The sequence below is a fragment of the Oryctolagus cuniculus genome, chromosome 7 (assembly GCF_964237555.1).
Source record: "Oryctolagus cuniculus chromosome 7, mOryCun1.1, whole genome shotgun sequence".
NCBI lineage: Eukaryota > Metazoa > Chordata > Mammalia > Lagomorpha > Leporidae > Oryctolagus > Oryctolagus cuniculus.
The window spans coordinates 81,756,396-81,784,081 of NC_091438.1; the positions used below are offsets into that span (position 1 = coordinate 81,756,396).

A 27,686-nucleotide genomic window follows, 5' to 3' on the forward strand; every position below is an offset into this window, starting at 1 on the left:
ATTTTTAAGGAATATAAATGTCATAAGTACAACTTTAGGAATATAGTTATCCTTCCCACCATATCCATCCTCCCACCCCTCCCCCTCCTCCCTCTCCCCTTCCCAGTCCCATTCTGCATTGCGGCGCATTTGCAAGTATCTTTGCACACAGAAGACCAACTCCATACACAGTAGAGATTTTAACAGCGTTAGTCAACAGGCAGAAGACAGGTTTGTGGAATCCCACGCTAGGAACATCCCTGGGTTCCCGCAAGTTTCTGGACCGCTCTGCCCCTGCTCCTCACAGATGGAGTCCCTGTCCCTCTGTCCACTGGTGAGCCTTCCGACAGGCAGGGGCTGCCCTTCCACATGCCTGGAGCCACTGCCTGTGTTACAGCGCACATTCTTGGCTGGGTGTGCACGGTGTTCCGGAAGAGCTGAGGCTGTGGGGAAACTAGCGCGGTCATTTTCTCCCGCTGCTTCTGGTTGCTGGAAGTGCACTATTAAATAGAAGGCTACCTATGTGGACACTGTAATAGGAAGCCCTCTTTCTCTCACAGTTGTGCTAATTGAGGGAACTGGTGGAATCTGCCTCTAGGGCTACTTTTTTACCAGGGAAAGGTAGAATCATGTGACAGAGAGCACAACAGACATCGAATGTCACCCGACGTGTCCCCGTAGGCGGACCACTCTCATGAGGCACCTGGGGATCTAATGGCTGCTGTGAGGAGCCAGGGGCATTATTGCCAGGAATGATTGTGGCTTAAAATATTATATCTAACAGGTGCAGTATGACATTGGGTTAATTGGCCCCTCATACGAATTTCCTACCCAAATGAGATGATAGATTCTTTCTCTTCAAATTCAGTTCTGAGTGCCCTTTGTGTCTCTGTTTCTTTTAAAATTATCTACCAGAAATTTGAAAGTTCATGATCTTATTTTTTTGAGTGACAGTGAGACAACAAGCGGGAGACACACATGCAGAGAAAGACTGAGAGAGGTGGCTGCCATTTACCCATTCACGTGTCAGGTGCCCGCAGTGCCACAGCTAACACTGTCAGGAACTCTCTGGCCTCAGCTCACCTTCTCAGCCTGCAAGCTGAGCTTACACAAATAAGAGCAATCAAAGTCATTTACAGTTTTCCACGAATGCAAAATCTGGTATCCATTTCAAGACTTTGATGGAAACTTCATCTTCTCTCAGATGAGACTGAAAGTGAAAGCTGGGCAAGGTTTCTTTGAAATAGAATTCATGGTGAGAAATGAACTGTCTTTTCTTCTAATTACATCTAATGTTTCTATTAGGCAACCAAAACATAGTTCCAGGGACACTTGAATGCTTTTGTGAATTTTTATGTAATAACAGCTTTCTACCTACCATCGAACTACTGTCTGCAGATAAGTTTGAAATATTGATCACAAGTGATTTAACTATGATTGCATTTAGGATGATTCCAGCGGAGGAATGTGTTCATCAGCCTATAGCAGGTTTATATGAAGATACTCCAGATTTAATGGCAGGGCCATTTCAGTAATGAGTCATTGTTTTTTCATCATTTTCTATGAATTATGAATTTCTGTTCACAAATATAAATTATTTTATAGCCACAAAAGTATACATGACATTGGAGAGATTTCCATTTTAAGTAAAAATCATTGATTTCAATAAATAATTTCTAGATTATTCTTATCTATTGGGAGATTCTTTTCAACTGGTCATTTGTTGTTAGATAGATGTTTCACAAGCACCAGCACTGGGCATGGCACTGTTGTATTAGGGTTCACTGGGTACCAAGGAATTAGTGACATACACATAGTTCAGATGAAAGGGCGTCTTGGAATAAGAGATTATACTGACTCCAGGTTTACACAGAAAGCAGGTTATGGGAGAGTTGCAGAGGACAAAAGAGATACTTCAGGGGCCGGCGCTGTAGTGCAGCAGGTTAACGCCCTGACCTGAAGCACCAGCATCCCATATGGAAGCCAGTTCAAGACCCAGCTGCTCCACTTCCTATCCAGCTCTCTGCTATGTCCTGGGAAAGCAGTGGAAATCCTTAGGTTCCTGCACCTACATGGGAGACCTGGAGGAAACTCCTGGCTCCTGGCTTCGGATTGACGTAATTCTGGCCACTGTGGCCAACTGGGGAGTGAACTATCGGATGGAAGATTCTCTCTCTCATTCTCATTCTCTCTCTCTCTCTCTCTCTCTCTCTGCCTCTGCTCTCTCTGTGTATCTCAGACTTTCAAATAAACTAATAAATCTTAAAAAAAAGAGATACTTCATCCTGCCAGTACATCAGAGGGACATAGCTCAAAAACAAGAGCAGACTGGAACTGGGGCAAATTATTATTGCATTTGTGTGGTAATTTGCTTTACAAATTTCTGCAGTGTGCTGTGCGCATGTAGATGCAGATCCATTTACAGCCATGGGGTGGTCAGTGAACAGGGGAGTTGCCCTTACCAGGAATACGCAATCACCTGGAGAGTTTGCACAGGAATATCCTTCTTGAAGTGGATAGCAAAGCATTTGCTAAAAGGGTTTAGAGTTGGTAGAAGTAATAAAGCTGTGGGGTTGGAAGTGTGGACGGGTCAGAGGAATGAATAGAATCTGGCTCCCTAAATGAACAAGGCACAAGAACAGTAGACTGAGCTGCTCCTCCTAGTCATGCTGTGTCACTAGCAGTACCTGCTGATTTCCTTCTTCCCAGTACAGAGAGAATCCTGCCCTGATCTGCCTCCAGCACCAGCATTTCTGCTAAGGAACCTCACTGTCCTCCTGTTTCACAGAATGGTTCTCTCCAGGTGCAGACAATTGTTTTGAAAGATCTGATATCCTTGGGGCTGACCCTGTGGCGCAATGGGTTAAAGCCACTGCCTACACTGACAGCATCCCATATGGGCGTCACTTCAAGTCCCAGCTGCTCCACATCCCATCCAACTTCTCCCACACGGGAGACCCAGAAGAGGCTCCTCCTGGCTCCTGGCCCCAGCCTAGACTAGCCCTGGTCATTTCAGCCATTTGGGGATTGAACCAACTGATGGAAAATCTCTCTCTCTCTCTCTCTCTCTCTCTCTTCCTGTGTGTGTGTGTGTGACTTTGCCTTACAAATAAATAAATCAATCTTAAAAAATAAATAAATACACAAACAATATAAAACAATAAATATAAAGCATTATAAAATATAAATATAAAACTAATAAATCAATCAATCTTAAAAAATCTTATCTCCTTGCTGTTGTCAGTGTACATGGATATTACAGAAAAAATCCATAGGGGATTTTTTTCCCTGTATTGTAAAGCGCAGGTCAAATATGTGCCTGTGGGAATTTAGGCTTGCCAATTTCTAACCACCAGGGCTACTGACACTACCAAAAGAAGCTGACATCTGCCAATCCATGTGGCTTCCTCAACACAAATGGATGCAAAGAACCAAGGTGAAGTTCAAGAGAGACCCACAGGTGCCAGGAACAGTATAAAGCTAAATCTTGAGGTCAGGGCTTAACTCAAGGGTGACTTGGCCCCCACCACCTTCAAGAAGTCAGGATTATACCTGGAATGACATAGGGTACTTGACAACTTCCATGAATGGGAGTTCTGAAAAAGAGTGAGTCTGAGGCATGGTGCTTCAGCCTTTGCGAAATGATGGAAAAGTGAGGCAAATCAGCATCATTGCCCATTTTTATCCTGTCTGATTCAGCTCAGGTGAGCATAGATCCTGAGAACCAGCTCCTGGCCCGTGGACCTATTTGTGAATATGAAGAGAGATTCTTGAGGACAGAATATGGAATAAAATCAGTATCTACTAAAAGAAGACTTTATGAAATAGTGAGAGGAGGCAAGATGGCAGAATAGGCAGGGAGCACACTGATAGTCCGGGGAGAGACAGTTTAATAAAAGTGGAGACACTGCAGATTCAAGGAAGAGTAGGGGAGGAAACAGCAGAAGAAACTCTTCCGGAACGCGTGATTCACAGTGGACCTGCGTGGAGAGCGTGGGAGCCCACAGTTCGGGACACCAGCGGCATACTCAACACACCAGCGCTGGAACGCGAGGTGAGCCGAACCTCAATAGCCTGAGACACCGGCAGGCAAGCAGAGAGAGGAGACTAGAGGGAACGACCCCCGGGGGGTGGGGGGAAGTTCACCAGGCTAACTGGAAGAGAGAGAGAGAGAAAAAAAAAAAAGTGAGTGGTATGGACACGGGTTTCTCTCTCTCCGCTCACCTCTCAAGGACGAGCAAGACAAAGAGCAGGCGCCATCTTGGACATACGTCATAAGCAGAGCGACCTCAGGTCTGCACCGGCCCTGAGCCTAGCAGAAAAACCTGACTCTGGGCGGGGCGAATTAACAGGAGATTAGGACCTAGTAAATTTGTGGTGCTACTGAACTGAGACTGTGAAAAAAGAGACGGTGGGGGAGAGAACTCACGGAATTCACGTGAGTACTCTCCAGAGACGTTACAATTCCGTAACTTTGGCAACCCAGTGGGAGACTGAAGGAGAATCTGAGCCCACCCTGAGGGCAGAACAGATTCCCTGTGTGGTCCTTGGGAAAGAGCTTCTGATCTCTGGCTCCTGTGGGTATATCATTTGCCTGCTAACTACCTCCAACTTCGTTCAGCTGTGCGGAATTACTTCCCTTTTGAATCAAAGAAAGAAAGAAAGAGAGAGAGATCTACCACGCCTAACCTGGGAGTGTCACCTTTGGCACACCAAACAGAGCTCTCAGGCCACACCCATCTCAAGCCTCTAAGGCTCCATCAAAAACAGACAGTCCACTTAATCTAGAGTCATAGTATAACAAGAAAAAGCACCACAGTGAAGAAACCAAATATCTCCAATATGCCAAAAAACAAATGCAAAAACCGAGATAATAAAAACAAGGAAGTCACCATGACGCCCCCAAATGAAAAAGACACCCCAATTCAAGATTATGAAGATGATGAGTTAGAAGAAATGCAAGAAGCAGATCTCAAAAAATTGATAAGAACATTAAGAAGTTCTCAAAAACAAATTCTTGAACTACAGAAATCCTTAATGGACAAGATAGAAAATCTCTCTCGTGAAAATGAAATTTTAAAGAAGAATCAAAATGAAACGAAACCACTAGTACAACAGGAAACTGTGATAGTGACGAGAAATCATAATGAAGTGAAGAATTCAATAGATCAAATGAAAAACACAATAGAGAGCCTTACAAACAGAATGGGTGAAGCAGAAGAGAGAATATCGGAAGACAGAGAACAGGAAAGGATACAGTCAGACCAACGAAAAGAAGAGGAAATTAGAAATCTAAAACATATTGTCAGGAATCTGCAGGATACTAGTAAAAAAACCAACATTCAGGTTCTAGGAGTTCCTGAAGCATGGAGAGAGAGAAAGGATTAGAAGGCCTTTTTAGTGAGATATTAGCAGAAAATTTCCCAGGTTTGGAGAAGGACAGAGACATCCTAGTACAGGAAGCTCACAGAACCCCTAATAAACATGACCAAAAGAGATCCTCACCACGACACGTTGTAATTAAACTCTCCACAGTGAAACATAAAGAAAAGATCCTAAAATGTGCAAGAGAGAAATGTCAGATTACTCTCAGAGGATCTCCAATCAGACTCACAGCTGACTTCTCAACAGAAACCCTACAAGCTAGGAGGGAATGGTGAGATATAGCCCAGGTACTAAGAGAGAAAAACTGCCAGCCCAGAATATTATATCCTGCAAAGCTATCATTTGTCAATGAAGGTGAAATAAAGACTTTTCATAGCAAAGAGAAATTGAAAGAATTTGTCGCCACTCGTCCAGCCCTGCAAAAGATGCTTAAAGATGTGTTACACACAGAAACACAGAAACACGGTCATCAATATGAAAGAAGGTAAAGGAAGGAAAGCTCACAGCAAAAGATCACAGGGAATTCAAAGCATATATTAGAACTTATCTTTGGCAAATAGCAGGGCAAAGTTACCACTTATCATTAGTCACAGTGAACGTTAATGGCCTGAACTGTCCAGTTAAAAGACACAGATTGGCTGATTGGGCTAAGGAACAAAACCCATCTATTTGCTGCTTACAAGAAACACATCTTTCCAACAAAGATCCATACAGACTGAAAGTGAAAGGCTGGAAAAAGATATACCATGCCAACAGAAATGAAAAAAGAGCGGGTGTAGCCATCTTAATATCGGACAACATAAACTTTACCACAAAAACTGTTAAGAGAGACAAAGAGGGACACTATATAATGATTAAGGGATCAATTCAACAGGAAGATATAACAATTATCAATGTATATGCACCTAACTACAGGGCACCGGTTTATCTAAAAGATTTGAAAAGGGACGTGAAGGGAGACTTAGATCCCAATACAATAGTACTGGGGGAATTCAATACTCCACTCTCAGAAATAGACAGATCAACAGGACAGAAAATCAACAAGGATACAGTAGATTTAAATGAAACTATAGCCCAAATGGATCTAACAGATATATACAGAACTTTCAATCCTACAGCTAAAGATTTTACATTCTTCTCAGCAGTACATGGAACATTCTCTAGGACTGACCACATACTAGGCCATAAGGCAAGTCTCAGCAAATTCAAAAGAATTAGAATCATACCATGCAGCTTCTCAGACCATAAAGGAATGAAGTTGGAAATTAGCAACTCAGGAATCCCTAGAGCATACGCAAACACATGGAGATTGAACAACATGCTCCTGAATGAACAATGGGTCATAGAAGAAATTAAAATAGAAATCAAAACTTTTCTGGAAGTAAACGAGGATAACAGCACAACATACCAAAACTTATGGGACGCAGCAAAAGCAGTGTTAAGAGGAAAGTTTATATCAATAGGTGCCTACATCAAGAAATTGGAAAGGCACCAGATAGATGAGCTTTCAACGCATCTCAAGGATCTAGAAAAACTGCAGCAAACCAGACCCAAATCTAGTAGGAGAAGAGATATAATTAAAATCAGAGAAGAAATCAACAGGATTGAATCCAAAAAAAACATTACAAAAAATCAGCCAAACGAGGAGCTGGTTTTTTGAAAAAATAAACAAAATTGACACCCCATTGGCCCAACTAACTAAAAAAAGAAAAGACCCAAATCAATAAAATCAGAGATGAAAAAGGAAATGTAACAACAGACACCACAGAAATAAAAAGAATCATCAGAATTTACTACAAGAACCTGTATGGCAGCAAACGGGGAAACCTATCAGAAATGGATAGATTCCTGGACACATGCAACCTACTTAAATTGAACCAGGAAGACATCGAAAACCTAAACAGACCCATAACTGAGACAGAAATTGAAACAGTAATAAAGGCCCTCCCAACAAAGAAAAGCCCAGGACCAGATGGATTCACTGCTGAATTCTACCAGACATTTAAAGAAGAACTAACTCCAATTCTTCTCAAACTATTCAGAACAATCGAAGAAGAGGGAATCCTCCCAAATTCTTTCTATGAAGCCAGCATCAGCTTAATACCTTAGGCTGAAAAAGATGCAGCATTGAATGAAAATTACAGACCAATATCCCTGAAGAACATAGATGCAAAAATCCTCAATAAAATTCTCGCCAATAGAATGCAACAACACATCAGAAAGATCATCCACCCAGACCAAGTGGGATTTATCCCTGGTATGCAGGGATGGTTTAATTTGCACAAGACAATCAATGTGATACACCACATTAACAGACTGCAGAAGAAAAACCATATGATTATTTCAATAGACACCGAGAAAGCATTTGATAAAAACAACACCCTTTCATGATGAAAACCCTAAGCAAATTGGGTGTGGAAGGAACATTCCTCAATACAATCAAAGCAATTTCTGAAAAACCCACGACCAACATCATATTGAATGGGGAAAAGCTGGAAGCATTTCCACTGAGATCTGGTACCATACAGGGATGCCCCCTCTCACCACTGCTATTCAATATAGTTCTGGAAGTTCTAGCCAGAGCTATTAGGCAAGAAAAAGAAATTAAAGGGATACAAATTGGGAAGGAAGAAATCAAACTATCCCTCTTTGCAGATGATATGATTCTTTTTTTAGGGATCCAAAGAACTCTACTAACAGACTATTGGAACTCATAGAAGAGTTTGGCAAAGTAGCAGGGTATAAAATCAATGCACAAAAATCAACAGCCTTTGTATACACAGGCAATGCCATGGCTGAAGAAGAACTTGTAAAATCAATCCCATTCACAATAGCTACAAAAACAATCAAATACCTTGGAATAAACTTAACCAAGGACGTTAAAGATCTCTACAATGAAAATTACAAAACCTTAAAGAAAGAAATAGAAGAGGATACCAAGAAATGGAAAAATCTTCCAGGCTCATGGATTGGAAGAATCAATATCATCAAAAAGTCCATTCTCCCAAAATCAATTTATAGATTCAATGCAATACCAATCAAGATACCAAAGACCTTCTTCTCAGATCTAGAAGAAATGATGCTGAAATTCATTTGGAGACACAGGAGACCTTGAATAGCTAAAGCAATCTTGTACAACAAAAACAAAGCTGGAGGCATCACAATACCAGATTTCAGGACATACTACAGGGCAGTTGTTATCAAAACAGCATGGTACTGGTACAGAAACAGATGGATAGACCAATGGAACACAATTGAAACACCAGAAATCAATCCAAACATCTACAGCCAACTCATATTTGATCAAGGGTCCAAAACCAATCCCTGGAGTAAGGACAGTCTATTCAATACATGGTGCTGGGGAAACTGGATTTCCACGTGCAGAATCATGAAGCAAGACCCCTATCTTTCACCTTACACAAAAATCCACTCAACATGGATTAAAGACTTAAATCTACGACCTGACACCATCAAATTATTAGAGAGCATTGGAAAAACCCTGCAAGATATAGGTACCGGCAATGACTTCTTGGAAAACACCCCAGAAGCACAGGCAGTCAAAGCCAAAATTAACATTTGGGATTGCATCAAATTGAGAAGTTTCTGTACTGCAAAAGAAACAGTCAGGAAAGTGAAGAGACAACCGACAGAATGGGAAAAAATATTTGCAAACTATGCAACTGATAAAGGGTTGATAACCAGAATCTATAAAGAAGTCAAGAAACTCCACAAAAACAAAACAAACAACCCACTTAAGAGATGGGCCAAGGACCTCAATAGACATTTTTCAAAAGAGGAAATCCAAATGGCCAACAGACACATGAAAAAATGTTCAAGATCACCAGCAATCAGGGAAATGCAAATCAAAACCACAATGAGGTTCCACCTCACCCCGGTTAGAATGGCTCACATTCAGAAATCTACCAACAATAGATGCTGGAGAGGATGTGGGGAAAAAGGGACACTAACCCACTGTTGGTGGGAATGCAAACTGGTTAAGCCACTATGGAAGTCAGTCTGGAGATTCCTCAGAAACCTGAAGATAACCCTACCATGCAACCCAGCCATCCCACTCCTTGGAATTTACCCAAAGGAAATAAAATTGGCAAACAAAAAAGCTATCTGCACCTTAATGTTTATTGCAGCTCAATTCACAATAGCTAAGACCTGGAACCAACCCAAATGCCCATCAACAGTAGACGGGATAAAGAAATTATGGGACATGTACTCTATAGAATACTATTAAGCAGTCAAAAACAACGAAACCCAGTCATTTGCAACAAGATGGAGGAATTTGGAAAACATCATTCTGAGTGAATTAAGCCAGTCCCAAAGGGACAAATATCATATGTTCTCCCTGATTGGCGACAACTAACTGAGCACCAAAGGGGAAACTTGTTGAAGGGAAATGGACACTATGGGAAACAGTGACTTGATCAGCTCTTGTCCTGACTGTTGATGTACAATGTAATACTTTATCCATTTTAGTATTTTTTCTGTTCTAGTACCATTGGTTGAACTCTGTAATGAACACACAATTATTCTTAGGTGTTTAAATTTTAACTGAAAAGTGATCCCTGTTAGGAATTTGAAAAACGTTATGTTGAGTGAAATAAGCCAATCACAAAGGGACAAATACCACTTGTTTTCCTTGATAGGTGACAACTAACTGAGCACCAAAAAGGAAACCTGTTAAAGTGAAATGAACACTATGAGAAACAGTGACTTGATCAGCCCTCACCCTGACTGTTGATGAGCAGCTTAATATTTTATCCCTCTTAGTATTTTTGTTTGTTTGTTCTACTTAATACTTTTTGTTGAATACTGTAATCAATACACAATTCTTCTTAAGTGCTGAAACTTAACTGAAAAATGATCACTGTTAAATATAAGAGTGGGAATAAGAGAGGGAAGAGATGTGCAATGCGGGACATACTCAAGCTGACTTACCTCAAACAGTAGAGTTAGAAACATACCAGGGGATTCGAATTCAATCCCATCGAGGTGGCATGTACCAATGCCATCTCACTAGTCCCAGTGGTCAATTTCTGTTCACAATTGATCGTAATGATAGGACTAAGAACCAAAGGGATCACATAAACAAGACTAGTGTCTGCAAATACTAGCTGACAGAATCAAAAAGGGAGAGAATGATCCAACATGGGAAGTGAGATACACAGCTGACCCATAGAATGGCAAATGTCCTAACAGCACTCTGGCCTCAGAATCAGCCCTTAAGGCATGCAGATCCGGCTGAAATGCCCATGAGAGTATTTCAGGCATGGAAAGCCAAGACACTCTGGGGGGAAAAAAACCTAAATGAAAGATCTCCGTGAGTGAGATCCCAGTGGAAAGAATGGGTCATCAAAGAAGGAGGTACCTTTCTCTGGAGGGAGGAGAGAACTTCCACTTTGACCATGGCCTTGTCTAAAAATTATCAGAGTCAGTGAACTCAGGGGGCTTCCATAGCCTTGGCAACTCATGACAAGAGCCTAGGGTGATTACTGAGGCCATAAACAAGAGTGTCAATTTGTTAAGTCAACAACAGGAGTCACTGTGCACTTACTCCTCATGTAGGATCTTTGTCCTTAGTGTGCTGTACATTGAGATTTAATGCTATAACTAGTACTCAAACAGTATTTTTCACTTTATGTTTCTGTGTGGGAGCAAACTGTTGAAATCTTTGCTTAATGTATGCTAAACTGATCTTCTGTATATAAAGAGAAATGAAAATGAATCTTGATGTGAATGGAAGGGGAGAGGGAGGGATTAAGGGGAGGGTTGCGGGTTGGAGGGACGTTATGGGGGGGGAAGCCATTGTAATCAATATTCTGTACTTTGAAAATTTATATTCATTAAATAAAAGTTAAAAAAAAAAAGAAATAGCATCAGTGGGGTCATACTTTCCCAGCAACAGCCTACATTTGGAGGAAGGAGCCCAACAGACGGCAATTGATGCCCGCACCTCAGAGTGGGTGAAGATTCATATGTTCTTCTCACAGTGTCCTTTACCTCACTCTTGAACTTGCCCTGATCTCTGTACATGGAACACTGCCTTCCCAGTGATTTCTGACTCCTGTGACCTCCAGATTATTGCTTAGTTACCTGTGAAGTGTTACACGAGGCAAACATGTTCTGGAAAAAGAGACAGATGTGTTACACCAAAATCTCATAAGAAAGGAAAGAATTGAAAATGTTTTGGAGGAGATTCATGGAAGAAGCTAGCTTAACTAAAATCTGGTATTCAAGTTACAGACTTTTATTTATTTATTTATTTATTTTTATTTTATTTTTTGACAGGCAGAGTGGACAGTGAGAGAGAGAGACAGAGAGAAAGGTCTTCCTTTTTGCCATTGGTTTACCTTACAATGGCCGCCATGGCGGCACGTTGGGGCCAGCGCACTGCGCTGATCCGAAGCCAGAAGCCAGGTACTTCTCCTGGTCTTCCATGGGGTGCAGGGCCCAAGCACTTGGGCCATCCTCCACTGCACTCCTGGGCCACAGCAGAGAGCTGGCCTGCAGAGGAGCAACCAGGACAGAATCCGGTGCCCCGACTGGGTTAGAACCCTGTGTGCCGGCGCTGCAAGGCGGAGGATTATCCTATTGAGCCGCGGCACCGGCCTCAAGTTACAGACTCTGACTTTCAAGTAAATCAATACATCTTTTGAGAAAAAAATAAAATGAACAGGGGCTTTTAGTCGACTGATAAGTTGCATGGAGGAAACAGGACATTATAAACAGAAAAGAGAGATCTTAAAAGTCATGTTGTTAAGTCAAGTTACAGACTTTTTAGTTCTCTCTTTTCTGTTTATGATGTCCTGTTTCCTCCATGCAACTTATCAGTCGACTAAAAGCCCCTGTTCATTTTATTTTTTTCTCAAAAGATGTATTGATTTACTTGAAAGTCAGAGTTACACACAGAGAGAAGGAGAGGTAGAGAGAGAGAGAGAGGTCATCCATCCGCTGGTTGAGTCCCCAGATGGCTGGAATGGCCGGAGGTGTGCTGGTCTGAAGCCAGGAGCTTCTTCCGCGTCTCCCATGTTAGTACAGGGGCCCATGGACTTGGGCCATCTTCTACTGCTTTCCCAGGCCACAGCAGAGAGCTGGATCGGAAGTGGAGTTGCCGGGACTCAGACCAGCACCCACATGGGATGCTGGCACTGCAGGCAGTAGCTTTACCTACTACGTCACCGTGCCAGGCTCAAAGCCTCTGTTCTAAAGGCTCTACTGTGAGCACACCGTGCCCCTCTGTGTACCTGTCTGAGTGGTTCCTCTCAGGTGTTTTAGTTACAGTAATGAAGAACTGACTAATAAACTTTTTTGCAACATTAAAAACTGTTTTTAATACTTTGGAAGTAAAATATACAGCTTTAATGATTAGAATCTGAATAAAGCCATTCTTATGACACAGAATGTAAGGTCAATGTTACAGGTCAAAGCAGCATGGGAAACACGGAACACCTTATGACAGGTACATGCATTTGACTTGCTGTCAGCTGGAAACATGCTCCCTTGTCAACAAGTCTCCAGGATTGGCTAGAGAAACAGAGCTGTGGCGACCACAAGGTGTGCCTGGCATCTGCTTTCATGTAGAAACCTATTCAAGTCTGCCTCAGAGATGGAGCTGGCTGAGCAGTAAGCAAGAACGTGTGTAGGTAACTGTTCCAACTGGAGTGGATTTTAGGGAAAACAGAACTATGTGGAGTGTGGGGCGGCCAGCTCCGACTTTGCTGACAGCCTCTGTGAAAATAAACTGCCCAAATTAGGTGGGACGGGAAACCATGGACTTGCAAATCATTTTATTGCACAGAGGGTTATCAGAAGCTATGCACACCAAGGTCTCGAGGCTCGAATGCTCTATAAGACCTAGCACAGGGACCCTAGGGCATGCCCAGCGCCAGATCACTGTCGTTGTCTCAATCCCACTCACGAATGATGACTTGGTTGGCGGGTTGCTGTTTGTAACATCCAGCATACGGGTACTGGTAGGGCACAGCGTATGCCTGCCCGTTCGCAGCATACACAACTTGAGTTCCTACCGGGCAGGTGCTGCTATAGGGAGCGGAGCCTGCTCAAGAATTGCCGCAGCATAGGATGTGTAGGGAAGTGGAGAGGAAGCCACAGCTGTCTCGTCAGACAAGATTGGGGAGCCCACAGCTGTGTTTGTCCTAGAATCCTGCAGTGTAAATTTCCAGGCCTAGCAATCATCTGAGCTTTCCGCGCAATGACATCGTGTTTCCATCTCGGCAAATGATCTGCAGCAGGCAGTCTTGCATTCCCGTCTGGAGGCTGGATGTCCCGACGTTCGTGTCCCATACAGATTTTGATGCCATCCGCTGGCATGTGGACCTTATCCTCAACACTCTGCCCAGTCTGGTCATCGTAATAGGTCAAACCAATTCTTCTTCCAATGCTTTCAAATGGTTCTCTGTCATAGCAGCCGTCCACTCTTCACAAACGTCATCTCGTCACTGGGAAAGCTAAGACTGCAGAGCCCAGACCACGGCTGTAGGGCAAGGATGCTGCTTGGATGCTGCTCGGGGTCCAGACTAGTAAACTGTCCAAAACCTATTTGGTAACTCACTCATAGCATTTTCTTCTAATGTTTAATCAAATGATGAATATGCATTCAATATCTGGGTCATTGACAAATTGATGAAACATTAAACATTAGTTATTGAACATAAATTGAAGTTTGCTAACTTTAGGATTCTTAATTTGATAGAAAACCACTATATGTTTGGATCTGTTAGTCAACATGCCGTATTCCACACTGAAAAAAACTTATGTGGGGAAGGCTATGTTTCTAGCAATAGGATGTGTGTGACAGAATTGGAAAAAGTTCATTAAAACTGTGTACTGTGGAAAAAAAGGTTGAAAGAACTCAAATTTTTGCACAAAAATGAACTCATTTTAACATGTAGCATGTCTGAGCAGCATCTAAGTTGAGGCACTAAGATGGATGTGACATGAGTTTACAAAGGGCTCCAGGAGGAGCAACATGAATTCAGCCAAAATGTAAGCAAGAATAAACAAGCGATTTGTCATGAGGATTGGGTGGAAAAATAGGGAATCTTTAAAACTTTATGAAAAGATTATAAGGGCAATGCTCCAAAGAAATCAACAGTTTATTCATTTTCTATGGGAGAATTATTATCACCATCTAATATTTTTTAAATCCTTCATAAATTTATTTCAGAAAGAAGACACAGTGAGATAAAGAGAATAAGAAAGGGGAGAGGGAAAGGCCCCTGTATTAGTTTGCTTCTCAAAAACCTACAACAGTGCTGGTACCAAGCTGGAGCTGAATGTTAGGAACTCAAACAAGGCTACACACATGGGTGACAGGGGCCTAGTCACTTGGGACATAACTTGCTAATTCCTTCATGTGGGTCATAGAAGAAATCAAAAGAGAAAACAAAAAATTTCATCAAAATGATTGAAAATTACAACATAACATAAAATAACTTAGGAAATACATAAAATCAGTGTTAAGAGGAAAAGTTATAGCAATTAGTGTCTACATCAAAAAATTGGAAACGAATCAAAAAAAAAATGGTCTAACAATGTATTCCTAGGACATGGAGAAACAAGACCAAACCAATCCCAAATCTAATAGGAGGAAATAAGAGATAAAAATTATGGGAGAACTAAAACCACTACAACTTAAATATGATACACAAAGATCAGTGAAATCAAGAGCTGCTTCATTGAATAATAAACAAATAGATTAACCATTGTCCCAATTAACCAAAGAAAAGGGAGAAGACCAAAATGAATAAAAACAGCATTGAAAAGTTGTTACAATTGATGGCCTCAACTCTCCAGTTAAAAGACACAGACTGGCTGAATGCATAAAGGAACAAAACCCATCTATTTGCTGCTTACAAGAAACACATCTTTCCAACAAAGATGCATGCAGACTGCAAGTGAAAGGTTGGAAAAAGATATTCCATGCCAACAGATACCAAAAAAGAGCTGATGTAGCCATCTTAATACCAGACAAAATAAACTTTAACACAAAAACTGTTAAGAGAGACAAAGAGGAGCACCATATAATGATTAAGGGAACAATTCAACAGGAAGATGTAACTATTATAAATGTATATGCACCTAATTACAGGGCACCAGTTTATTTAAAAGATATGTTAAAGGACCTAAAGGGAGACTTAGACTCCAATACAATAATACTGGGGAAATTCAATACTCCATTCTCAGAAATAGACAGATCAACTGGACAGAAGATCAACAAGGAGACAGCAGATTTAATCGATACTATAGAACAAATTGATCTAACACATATCTACAGAACTTTCAATCCCACACTTCAAGAATTTACTTTCTTCACAGCAGTACATGGAACCTACTCCAGGATTGACCACATACTAGGCCATAAAGCAAGTCTTAGCAAATTTAAAAGAATTAGAATCATACCATGCAGCTTCTCAGACCACAGCGGAATGAAGCTGGAAGTTAGCAACTCAGGAATCCCTAGAGCATATGCAAACACATGGAGACTAAACAACATGCTCCTGAATGAACACTGGGTCATAGAAGAAATCAAAAGAGAAATCAAAAGTTTTATGGAAGTAAATGAGGATAACAATGCAACACATCAAAACTTATGGGATATAGAAAAAGCAGTGTTGAGAGGAAAGTTTATAGCAATAGGTGCCTACATCAAGTAATTGGAAAGGCACCAAATAAATGAGCTTTTGATTCATTTCAAAGATCTAGAAAATCTGCAGCAAACCAGACCCAAAACTAGTAGGAGAAGAGAAATAATTAAAATCAGAGAAGAAATCAACAGGACTGAATCCAAAAAGAATTACAAAAGATCAGCCAAACGAAAAGCTGATTTTTTGAAAAAATAAACAAAATTGACACCCCATTGGCCCAACTAACTAAAAAAAGGAGAGAAAAGACCCAAATCAATAAAATCAGAGATGAAAAAGGAAATGTAACCACAGGCACTGCAGAAATAAAAAGAATCATCAGAAATTACTACAAAGAGTTGTATGCCAGCAAACAGAGAAATCTATCATAAATGAATAGATTGTTTTAGCATTGGATCAAATTCCAACTCTATGTCAAAGAAAAGTAGATTAATAGCTTTTGTATCCAACCTTTCACTTTCAGTCTGCATGCCTCTTTGTTAGAGAGATGTGTTTCTTGTAGGCAACAAATAGTTGGGTTGTGTTCTGTGAGCCAGTCAGCTAAACGGTGTCTTTTAACTGAAGAATTCAGACCATTAATGTTCAATGTGACAATTGATACGTAGTGACTTTGCCCTGCCATTTTCCCGGAAATATTTTCTAGTATATGCTTTGAGCTTCCCATGCTCTTTTACTGGTAGGTGTTCTTCCTTTCCCTTCTTTCATATTGATGGCCGTGTTTCTGTGTTTCTGAGTGTAGCACATCTTTAAGTATCTTTTGCAGGGCCGGACGAGTGGCCACAAAGTCTTTCAATTTCTGTTTGCTATGAAAGGTCTTTATTTCACCTTCATTCACAAATGAGAGCTTGGCAGGATATAATATTCTGGGCTGGCAATTTTTCTCTCTTAGCACCTGTGCTATGTCTCGCCATTCCCTCCTAGCTTGTAGGGTTTCTGATGAGAAGTCAGCTGTGAGTCTGATTGGAGATCCTCTGAGAGTAATCTGACGTTTCTCTCTTGCACATTTTAGGATCTTTTCTTTATGTTTCACTGTGGTAAGTTTAATTACCACGTGTCGTGGTGAGGATCTCTTTTGGTCATGTTTATTGGGGGTTCTATGAGCTTCCTGTACTAGGATATCTCTGTCCTTCTCCAAACCTGGAAAGTTCTCTGCTAGTATCTCACTAAAAAGGCCTTCCAATCCTTTCTCTCTCTCCATGCCTTCAGGAACTCCTAGAACTCGAATGTTGGTTTTTTTAATAGTATCCTGTAGATTCCCAACAATATTTTTCAGGTTTCTAATTTCCTCTTCTTTTCTTTGGTTTGACTGTATGTTTTCCTGTGCTCTATCTTCTAAGTCCGATATTCTCTCTTCTGCTTCACCCATTCTGTTTTTAAGGCTTTCTAATGTGTTTGTCATTTGATCTATTGAGCTCTTCATTTCATTTTGATTTCTCTTGACTATTACACTTTCCTGTTCTACTAGTTTCTGAGTTTCATTTTGACTCTTCCTTAAAATTTCATTTTCACGAGAAAGATTTTCAATCTTGTCCATTAAGGATTTCTGTAGTTCAAGGATTTGCTTTTGAAAACTTCTAAATGTTCTTATCATAAATTTTTTGAAATCCGTATCTTGCATTTCTTCTATCTCATCATCTTCATACTCTTGGCTTGGGGTGTTTTGCTTATTTGGAGGCATCATAGTGTCATCGTTGATCTTGCTCCCTCTATTTCTGTGTTTGTTACTCGGCATAGTTAATTCTTCTTGCGTCACTGTGCGCTTTTTTTTTTCTTTTTTTTTTTTTTTTATACTGTGTCCGTGTTAAGTGGACTGCCTGCTGTTGGAGGAGCCTTGGAGGCTTGAGATGGGTGCGGCCTGAGAGCTCTGCCTGGTTCTTCCAGGTTAAGGGTGTGCAAAGGTGACACCCTCAGGTTATGCGTGGTAAATCTCTCTCTTTTTATTTATTTATTTATTTTATTTATTCAGGGGGTAACACTGCAGGGCAGGGCTGTGCAGAATTGATGGTATTTAGCTTCCAGTCTTTGGCTCCTCTGGACTCCCACTGGGTTGCCTAGGCTACTGAATTGTAGTGACTCAGTTCCTTAACTCTCCCCCACTGATATGTAAATCCAAAGAGGAGGCCTGCTCTTTGTCTCTTGGGAATTCTTCAAGTCTTGCAGCCTTGTAACCTTTGCAAGGTTAGGGGGAAGAGAAACCCCGAAGCTTTTTTTTTTCCTTCTTTCCGGTAGTGAGTTTGCTGCACTTTCCGGCCCCCCTCTAGATTCTGACCCCCGTTTCCCCACCAATGTCTCGGGTTATTGAGCTCACCTCCCCTTCCAGCGCCGATGTGTGGACTCGGAGCCCTGAGCGTCTCAAGTCTCCCCGCTGTTTTCTGTGTGGCGTGCACTCTCCTTGGAGCACTGTCGCGCAGACCCTGGGGCTTCTGCGGCTGGGTCCCGCGACTTTGCTTCTGTGCGGTGGGCGACCTTGTTCTCCCAGTAGGTCGTCCGATTCACGCCTGCTCCATTCAGAAGGGTTTCCCCTGCAATTTTTGTTTGGTTCTGTTTTCTGCGGCTACTGTAACTCCCCTTTTATTAAACTAAATTTTCCCGGACTATCGGTGCGCGCCCTCACTATTCTGCCATCTTGGCTCCGCCCCAGCTTTTGTATCCAAAAATTTCTTTCTTTCATAACCTTCTGTAATTCCCTGACATCTTCTGTAACTTACATAAACCTTTCTATCTTTTCCATTCCAATCTAGAGTAAATGAGCAATCAGGATAAAGTAATTCTTACCTCACTTTATACCATGTCCTTAGGTACTCTAAAAATTGTCTTTAAAGAAAAAAGTTTCTTTCCTTCTTAACTTTCCGTACCAGGAACACATTTTATTTGCGACCCCTTTCCATCTGCTTACTTCCTTGATTTACATTTTGAAATAACCCTTTAAAGATCTCCAAATTAAGACAACATTTTATACATAAGATAACACACTAAATTTCAACCTTAGTTACTTTCAAGCAATGTTGAACTATTTTTCAGACAGTTTATAAAAGCATATTTGTTAACAAACCCAAATAGATTTTTCACAGAAGATGAGTTGCTAAGAGTACTAAAGTTTACATTTAGACACATTTATCTCATTTACATTTACCCAATTTACATTTAGCAATTATACCTAGATGACTTAACATGCTGATATGATATCATACCTCTATCCAAATTAAGGCAAAAATTACATTCATTTAGAATTCTACTCCTTTTCATCAAACTCCAGGTAGAAATCAGTGACGTAAACCATGGACTACAAAATCCACTTTAGGGGGCTGACAAGAGCTGACTATCCACTGCTGTTAAACCAAGTTATAAAACAGGCTTAGCAAGATAAAATGCAAAATTTGTAGGCAGTGATCTTAAACCTAATGTCTCACTGCAGCTGAAACCAATTTTTGTACGTGAGATTGTTATTTACAAAAGACATCTTTTTAGATTTAAGTTGAATTTTAGTCTTATTTTCTATTTACCAAAAAAACCCCTTAGGACAATGATGCTTAGTCGACATTCTGCTTCTTAGGACTGCCTCTGAAGCAAAAATTTCAGGCAGCTGCAAGACAGGTCCCATGGGTGACTGTGGACTAGGGACCAAGGTGCCAGGGACAAGAAGTGCACTGGAGATTGTTCACCATTACGTTAGGTTTAATGGGAGAGGACAGCCATCAGAGCAGATGGGCACCCTCCAGAGAAATGCCTGAGGAGGAGAATCTGATAGGTGACAGAATAAAAGGCAGTGACCTAAAGAGGCTCCTGGAAGCGTCTGTGAAGAGGCAAGCCAGAGGGAGAAAAATTGGAAGCCCTGCAAAGAGATAATAACTTTATACTCCAGACTAAATTCCATTCAACTTTCATTTTATTTTTATTCTTATTTCAAATTTAAAAAAAAATTCATTTATTTATTTGAAAGCAGAGAGAGAAGGAAACACCATTCACCTTCTGATTCTCTCCCCAAATACCTGCGATCATTGGCAAGCACTTGCCAGGCAGTTGATCAGTACTCTCTTGAATGATGAGGCCCCATAATGTGAGCCCTCACCTGTTACCAGGGTGCACAGCAGCATGAAGCTGGAATCAGGGGCAGAAAAGGGACTCAATCCCAGTCACTACAACACAGCATTGGGATGTCCACATGGTGTCTTAACTCCAGACCAAGTGTCTGTCCTCTTTTTTCTTTTAATTTTAGCTTTGTCCCCCTTTCATTTTACTGATTATAGAGTACCCTCTGAAGTTACATTCAATATTTCTTATTTACATTAAAGAGCTGTCAAGCCTTGGCATTACAATGATCCTGCAATGAACAGAATAGTACATACACACCATTTCAACTTGGGTATACAAGTCTATGAAAGAAATTACAAAAGGTACAATTGGTGTATAAAAAGTCACCTACATTTTAATTTTTCATACATAACTGTAAGAGTTGACACTCACACTAGCAAATATGAGCAACTCTCAATTTCCCAAATGCCTTGGTTTCTCAGTGTGCTATTAAAGCTCTTTTTCCTTGCCCTTTATGCAACTGAAAAAGGAACCACATAATTTTACTTTGCATATCTTTTATTATCAGTAACATTAAGCATTTTTTTATTTTGGCTATTTAAAAAATGTGGTTGCTGTTCTAAACTCATTGATATTCAAGGACTCATCACAACTTAAATATCTCCATCTGTAGCACAAATTACACATTTTTTCTTTATCTTGCCGTGAATTTTAGCTTTCATTCAAATTGTTTTTATGAACAATTTCATTATATTCCAATTAACAGCCCAATTTGTCATAATAATTCAATAAAAATTCAGTTTTTCTTTTTAGGATACAAGGTCCTGTTATCCTTTAATAATTATATTTATTTTTTAAAATTTTTAATGAAACTTCCATGACATACATATTTTTTACAATGAGCAACGCTGTTATGCTATTAAAATGAAAAAAGAAAGCCCATTTTATATTTTCCTGCCCAAGAAATCTCAGCCTATAACTTTCTTAACAGCCTTGAAATAACTTCTGGTGACAGCTTAGTCAATACAGAACCAAATGTACTACCCAGGAAAGAAGGAAGTACTGAAAACAACACTTGTCCTTGATTTTTAATTACTTCAATCTCTTCTGTTAGCCGCTTGATCTTTTTATTTACCTTAGCAGCATCCTTTTTAAATACTTCTGTAAGCATGTCTTTTTGAGCCTATGAAATGAAAAGTCCACTTTCAAAACCTTTTTCATTAAGCATAAGAGTTTTACATTTAACTATGTCAGTATTTAAGCACATATGTCTATTTGTCTACCATTTTAGAAGGTTTTTTTTAGGAATTTGTCCTCCAATATAGCCAGAAGTTTTGTCTTGAATAGGAGAAAATCCATGATTTAACTTTTGTGAGTTTTCCTTAGCATCATTTCCCCAGGGAAAAGTGGGGAGTTTTGTATAGGGACAAAGAAAGCTCATTGGGAAAGAATGTGGATTAAATTCTAATTGGCTCTCATTTCCATGAGGTGGCACAGCTGAGCTCATCCAGCAACTCGTGAGAAGTGCTGACACCACACAGGACAGTGCTTATCAAACCCCACGCTGGGACAAAGGATGTGTATGTTACTTTAGTCATAAAGGATGATCAGGCAGATCTGGAAACAATGGACCAGATTCAGAGTCCTCCATTTTCTATCAGGTCAAATTTGATATTATCAGACCAGATAAACCTATTTCAGTCTCTTTGAGAGTTGTTCCAGAAATCTCAAGCACCAGTAGCTAAGGTCCCATTGCATAGGGGCTTAGTGAGACCATTTCACAATTGGAGCAACAACTGCAGCCCCAAACCCAGGAGAATGTCATTTGTGTCTCCAAAGTCCAACACTCCATAAGTGGCTGGAGACTCCTAGATTTCCATGCTTCAGGGGGACCCAGGTGTATTTGAGGTTGCAGTGGGACAATTGTCTTTTAGGTTCCCTCTGGGATGACACCTGTGCTTGACATTGGGTCCCGCCCTTCCCAGGATCCAGAACACTGTCCCCCGGGGCACCGCCCAGCCCCCAGACTCACCTTCAGCTTGTGCTCCAGCATCCTCTCCTGCTCTCTGAGGAGGTCCTCCCTTTCCCGCTCCATCTTCTCCTTCAGTTGAGCGATGTTCTCCTGGAAGCTTCTCTCTTGAGCCTCCATCTTTTGCTGCATCTCCTGCTCCCTCTGTCTTAGCACTTCCCGTTCCTTCTCAGCGGCCTCCCTCTTGGCCTCCTCAGCTGTTTCACAAACATTAACAAGGGAAGAAAAACTGTTGAGTTCAAGACCAGGCAGCTTTAACAGCAATGCTGCAAGTGGGAGGGGAAGATCTTCCCCTAAACAGCAAGAGGATGTTTCAGAATGTGCCAGAAAGGCACTGATAGGCTGGATGTGCAGCCCAACTGCCCTTGTTATTTTCAGGTTTAGCAGACCATGTGCTCAGTAGTCTGGAGAAGTCTCTTGCTCCAGGAAAAACTTCTTCTTCAATAAATAGGCGGGCTTCGCATGAACCTTCCCACCCTCCTGTGAGCTGAGCCCGGCCCCGTACCTGCTAGGGCCTTCTCTGCATCAGTGAGAGCCTTGTCTGCCTGCAGGATGGAGTTCTCTGTTGCTGTCTGAGACTGCAGGAAGGTCTGGAGCACCTCAGTTGCCTGGAAACCAGCAAGCAGGAAAAGTACTTCAGGGAGAAAAAATCTAGTCTTCTGATGTGGAAATTATTGTTGATAAACGTATAATTTGGACTTGTAATTTCTGCATCCTTCTTAGGTACAGCAGAAACTCCAAGGTTTTTGGTGAAGCATAGGCACCCTGTGGATCAGCCTCCTTTCTAGCAGTGCAGTCTCCTCAACCAGGGATGCTGCCCACCACCACCTCTATCCCCCATCAGAGGCAGAGTACCCTGTTTGCCTGCAATATTGGCATGCTGTTTTTCTTACGCTTGGATGTTGTTCTACCCTTTAACAAGGATAACATCATTGGATATGTTAACATGTAGCACTTACCTCCCCCTTCAAGAAGCTCTTTTATTCTCCCTAGTTTCTTTGAAATATACCTGGCAAATCACAATTGTGTATGTTTAAAGTGTATAACATGCTGCTTCAACGTATATGTGAGTGCACTCTATAGTTCTTACTATTAAGATAATTAACAGACTAGTCCCCAACTAAAGGCTGCTCTGGTGGGATTCCAAGATGGTGCTTTAAGAAATGACATACTATGCTAGACTAAGGATAAATAGTGAAAAGCAAAACACATAACAATATACAAAAACAAACAAACAAACACAAAACCATAGGAAGTGCACTCTCAGGGAGAAAATGGAGAGAAAATCATACTGGAAATGCTAGAAGATGAATGCTGTGGACCTGTGGAAGGTGTGGACACACAGCACGAACATCCAAACAACATGTGACTGCAGTAACCAAGAGCTCAACTGGGCAGAAGCTTGGAGAAAGAGGTGAGAACAGACTGCAGCAACCCATGGTGACATAGTCAGAGAGAGAGTATGCCATGAGTCCAGACAGGAGCCCTGGGGGCTAGCAATAACCCAGAGAGCCAGTGGAAGTAGAGGGGGCCATATTTATTTCACTCCAACCTCTCCAAGATAGCACCCATTGCCTAGGGGAGAAAGTGTAGGCACCATTTTGGGTTTGGGTGGCAGCTAAAGAAGCCTTTGTGCACATGCACAGCAATTGGCTGGTAGTACCTTTGGCAGTAGTGGGGAATGAGCAATATTCAGCCAGTGTTTGTTGCATATGCACGTGATCCAGAGGTTCCAGTGGAGGGAAAAATCCACAGTCTCTACTGAGTTTGAGACTGGCTGGGAGGAGTGACAGGAGCTGGCCACTCATGTAGGACTGAGATGCCTCCAGCCTCTGAGGATCAAGACGTCTAGGAAGAGCTGGCTCAGGTAACATCTGCTTCTCTGTTGACTGGTCAGGCTGGCAGGGCAGAGTGAATTCTCTGCACTCAGTGGCTGTGGGAGCCTTATGTACTGAGACCATGGAGCTTTGGTGGTTACATAAGAGGGTGCAGGGCATAGCTGGGGATCTGAGTAATCACTGGGTATGGCTCCACATGCTCAGAGCTGCTTTGTTGCCTCAGATGAGTCATTGTAGAGGGAACTGTGTTCACAGTGAAGACTGCGCAGGTCATCTATGTGGTTCATATGGTGGCACAGATGAGTGTTGAACACACTGGAGGCTAACACCAAGGCATTGATCACCTTGGAGGAGAGGAGGTAAGGGGGTATCATACCAACAGAGGTGACCATTCCTCCCTTCTGTTAACAAGAGGAGATCTACCATGACCATCTTGGGTGTTACCCTGATACTCGCCCTACCTTGGAGCACTAACCAAAGTTCCTTGGCCACATGTACCACACACCTTGTGGTATTCACTGAAAGTGCAGATGTGTCACTAAGGCACAGAGGCATAGCTCAAAGATAAAAGCCATCAGAGGAAAAGAAAAAAAAAAAAACAAGTAACTCCACAAATGCCTAAAAATAAATGCAGAAAATCAAGAAGTAAGAATCAGGAAGATACCATGAACCCCCACACCCAAAGGAACACAACATTTCAATATCAGGCTGTGAAGATGAAGAGAGTAATGAAATGCCAAGAATGGAATTAAAAATATTAATCATAGGATTACTCAAAAGCAATCAGAGGAGGAATTAAGGTGGCAGTATAGCACCTGGGGCAAAATAGTTAATGAGCAGAGAAGATAGAAGCTGGTGATAGAATCAAGACAAGTTCACACAGAAAAGCCCAGGAGTCCATCAGAGACTGGGTAGGTCCATGCTAAGGGAGTAAAGAGGAAGGGGAAGTGGCTAGGCACAGCAGAGATGCCAAATGAGGAGACTGGTGTCACTCCCTCCTTCCCCAGTGAACCAAGTGAGAGGTCACAAGTCAATGGAGCTTCGGATAGCAATGGACAGGGAAGCTTGGTGAACTGCAGTTGAAGTGCCAGGTGGGAAGAAGGAGAAATTATAGGGGAAGAAGCAGAGAAGTCGGGCATACCCCCGTCCATCTATGTCTCCCTCCTCGCCTCAATTGGACCTACAACCAGCAGGAAGAAGCCACAATGATTGTTTACATTTTCAAGTGTAAGCAGGGGCTGCCATATTTGCCTCCCATGCACATGCCCATTAATTGTGGGGGCCACCTCACAAAACCCCCAAACTGGGAACAAAGATCACAACATTTCAGATTAGTTTTCTTCCCATCACACAAGCTGTACAACAAGGAGTAGTCCTAAACATCGAAAACCTGAGTTCATCTCATGCACCAGTGAGATGCAAGCCCAGCCCCAGTAGGTGGGGCTTAGTGCACCAAAGCTCTGGTGCACTTCCATCATGATCTAGCAGTAAACAAGGTTCCAGAAGGTGGGGCTGTGTGCTTCCACTTGTGACACACAAATACGTAGCAGCTCACAGCGGAGGGAAATTGCACCACAGGAACAAAGTCACAAATTAAAGACAAAATCAACCAGAAATGCCAAAACACAAAGGAAAAATCCTGAATAAGAACAAGGAATACATTATGAATTCTCCAAAAGAATACAATTCTTCAATAATGGAATCTAAAGAAGAAGAGATTGGAGATATGCCAGAAAAGGAATTCAGAAAATTAATAGGCCAATTACTTAGAAGCAATCAGAAGAAAATTCATGATCTAATGAAAAGCATTCCCCCAAAATTGAGATATTAAAAAGAAGACAGAATGAAATTCTAGAAATGAAGGATTCAATAGATCAAATGAAAAATATAATGGAAAGTCTTAATAATAGAATAGATGAGACAGAAGAAAGAATATCAGAACTAGAAGACAAATTTCCAGAAATAATATAGTCAGACCAAATCTAGGAAGAAGAACTCAGAAAATTAAAAATCACAGTAGAGATTTACAAGATTCTATCAAGGGGTTGGTGCTGTGGCATAGCCAGTAAAGCCACTGCCTGCAGTGCTAGCATCCCATATGGTGCCAGTTCAAGACCTGGCTGTTCAACTTCCAATCCATCTTTCTGCTATGTCTAAGGCCTTGGGCCCCTGCAACCATGTGGGAGACTAGGAAGAAGCTCCTGGCTCCTGGCATCAGATCAGTTCAGCTCCGGCCATTGAAGCAAATTGGGGAGTGAACCAATGGATGGAATACCTCTTTCTTTCTCTCTCTCTCTCTCTATGTGCCCCCCCTTCTCTTTTTGTAACTCTCACTTTCAAATAAATAAATAAATCTTTTTAAAAAAGATTCTATCAAACAACCCAACTTATGAATCCTGGAAATTCTGGAAGGTGTGGAAAGAGAAAGGATTAGAAGGCCTTCTTTGTGAAATAATAACAGAAATTTCCCAATCTGGTGAAAGAAAGTAACATCCAAGTATAAGAAATACACAGAACTCCAAACAGAAATGACCAGACAAGAACTTCACCATGACACATTGTAGCAAAGTTCACCTCAGTGAAGTACAAAGAACACATCTTAAAATATGCACAAGAGAAAGACAAATCACATTTAGAGAAAATCCAATTGGATTCACTCTGGACTTCTCGTTGCAAACCCTGCAGGCAAGGAGACAATGTTGAGACATATTCTAAGTCCTAAGAGAGAAAAATTCAACCCAGAATACTGTACCCTACAAAATTCTCATTTATGAATGAAGGGAAAATAAGGATCTTCCTTAACAAGTCAAAATTGAAAGAATTTGTAACTAATCACCCAGCGCTACAAAAGATACTCAAGGATGTGCTACACACAGAAACACAGAAACAGGAACATTGTTACAAACGAAGAAAAATGCAAAAAATGACCCAGTAAAAGTACAAATGAAATCCAAAATACATAAATAGGGCTATTTACGGAAACATCACAGGGGAAATTTGATACTTAACAATAACAACACTGAATGCAAATGGTCTCAACTCCCCAGTTAAAAGACACAGACTGGCTGAATGGTTTAAAACCCCAAACCCATCTATTTGCTGCCTACAAGAAACACATCTTACCAACAAAAATGTACGCAGAATGAAAGTGGAAGGATGGAAAAAGATAATTCATGTAACAGAAACCAAAAAAGAGCTGGTGTGGCCATCCTAATATCAGACAAAGTAGACTTTAACACAAAAACTATTAAAAGAGTCAAAGAATGACACTGTATAATGATTAAAAGATCAATTCAAGAAGAAGGTGAGACTATTATAAATGTATATGCACCTAATTGCATGGTACATGTCTATTTAAAAGAATTGGTAAGGGATTCAAAGGGAGATATAAACTCAAATACAACACTAATGGGGGACTTCAATACCCCACATTCAGCAATGGACAGATTAACCAGGCAGAAAATCAACAAGGAAACAACAGAGTTAATTGACACAATAGACCACATAGGCCTATCAGATATTTACAGAGCCTTCCACTCTACAGCCACAGAGTACACATTTTTTCTCTTCAGTACGTGGGACTTTCTCTAGGATTGATCATATGCTAGGCCTTAAAGCAAGTCTTAGCAAATTCAAAAAAATTGAAGTCATACCATGCATCTTCTCAGACTACAATGCAATGAAGCTGGATTTCAACAACTCAAGAATCTCTACATCATATGCAAACATATGGAGAATGGACAGCAT

The 27,686-nt window shown here is 41.2% G+C and overlaps 1 protein-coding gene and 1 pseudogene across 4 annotated transcripts in view; both read right to left on the reverse strand.

Moving 5' to 3' along the window:
* The window catches only part of LOC138843111 (guanylate-binding protein 7-like), a 123,935-nt gene that overhangs the window by 38,985 nt on the left and 57,264 nt on the right, over positions 1-27,686 (reverse strand). For 2 of the 4 annotated variants that reach the window (XM_070078110.1, XM_070078106.1), the window contains 3 exons: positions 22,607-22,709; positions 22,105-22,298; positions 19,909-21,255 (listed from right to left, as the gene is read on the reverse strand). In XM_070078110.1, the coding sequence (XP_069934211.1) occupies positions 21,046-21,255; positions 22,105-22,298; positions 22,607-22,709 (507 nt within the window). In that variant the 3' untranslated portion in view covers positions 19,909-21,045. Of the gene's footprint in view, positions 1-19,908; positions 21,256-22,104; positions 22,299-22,606; positions 22,710-27,686 lie in introns of those variants that run through there. The other 2 variants (XM_070078108.1, XM_070078107.1) reach the window with 1 other exon arrangement.
* Positions 12,726-14,404, reverse strand: LOC138850321 (pleckstrin homology domain-containing family B member 2 pseudogene; annotated as a pseudogene).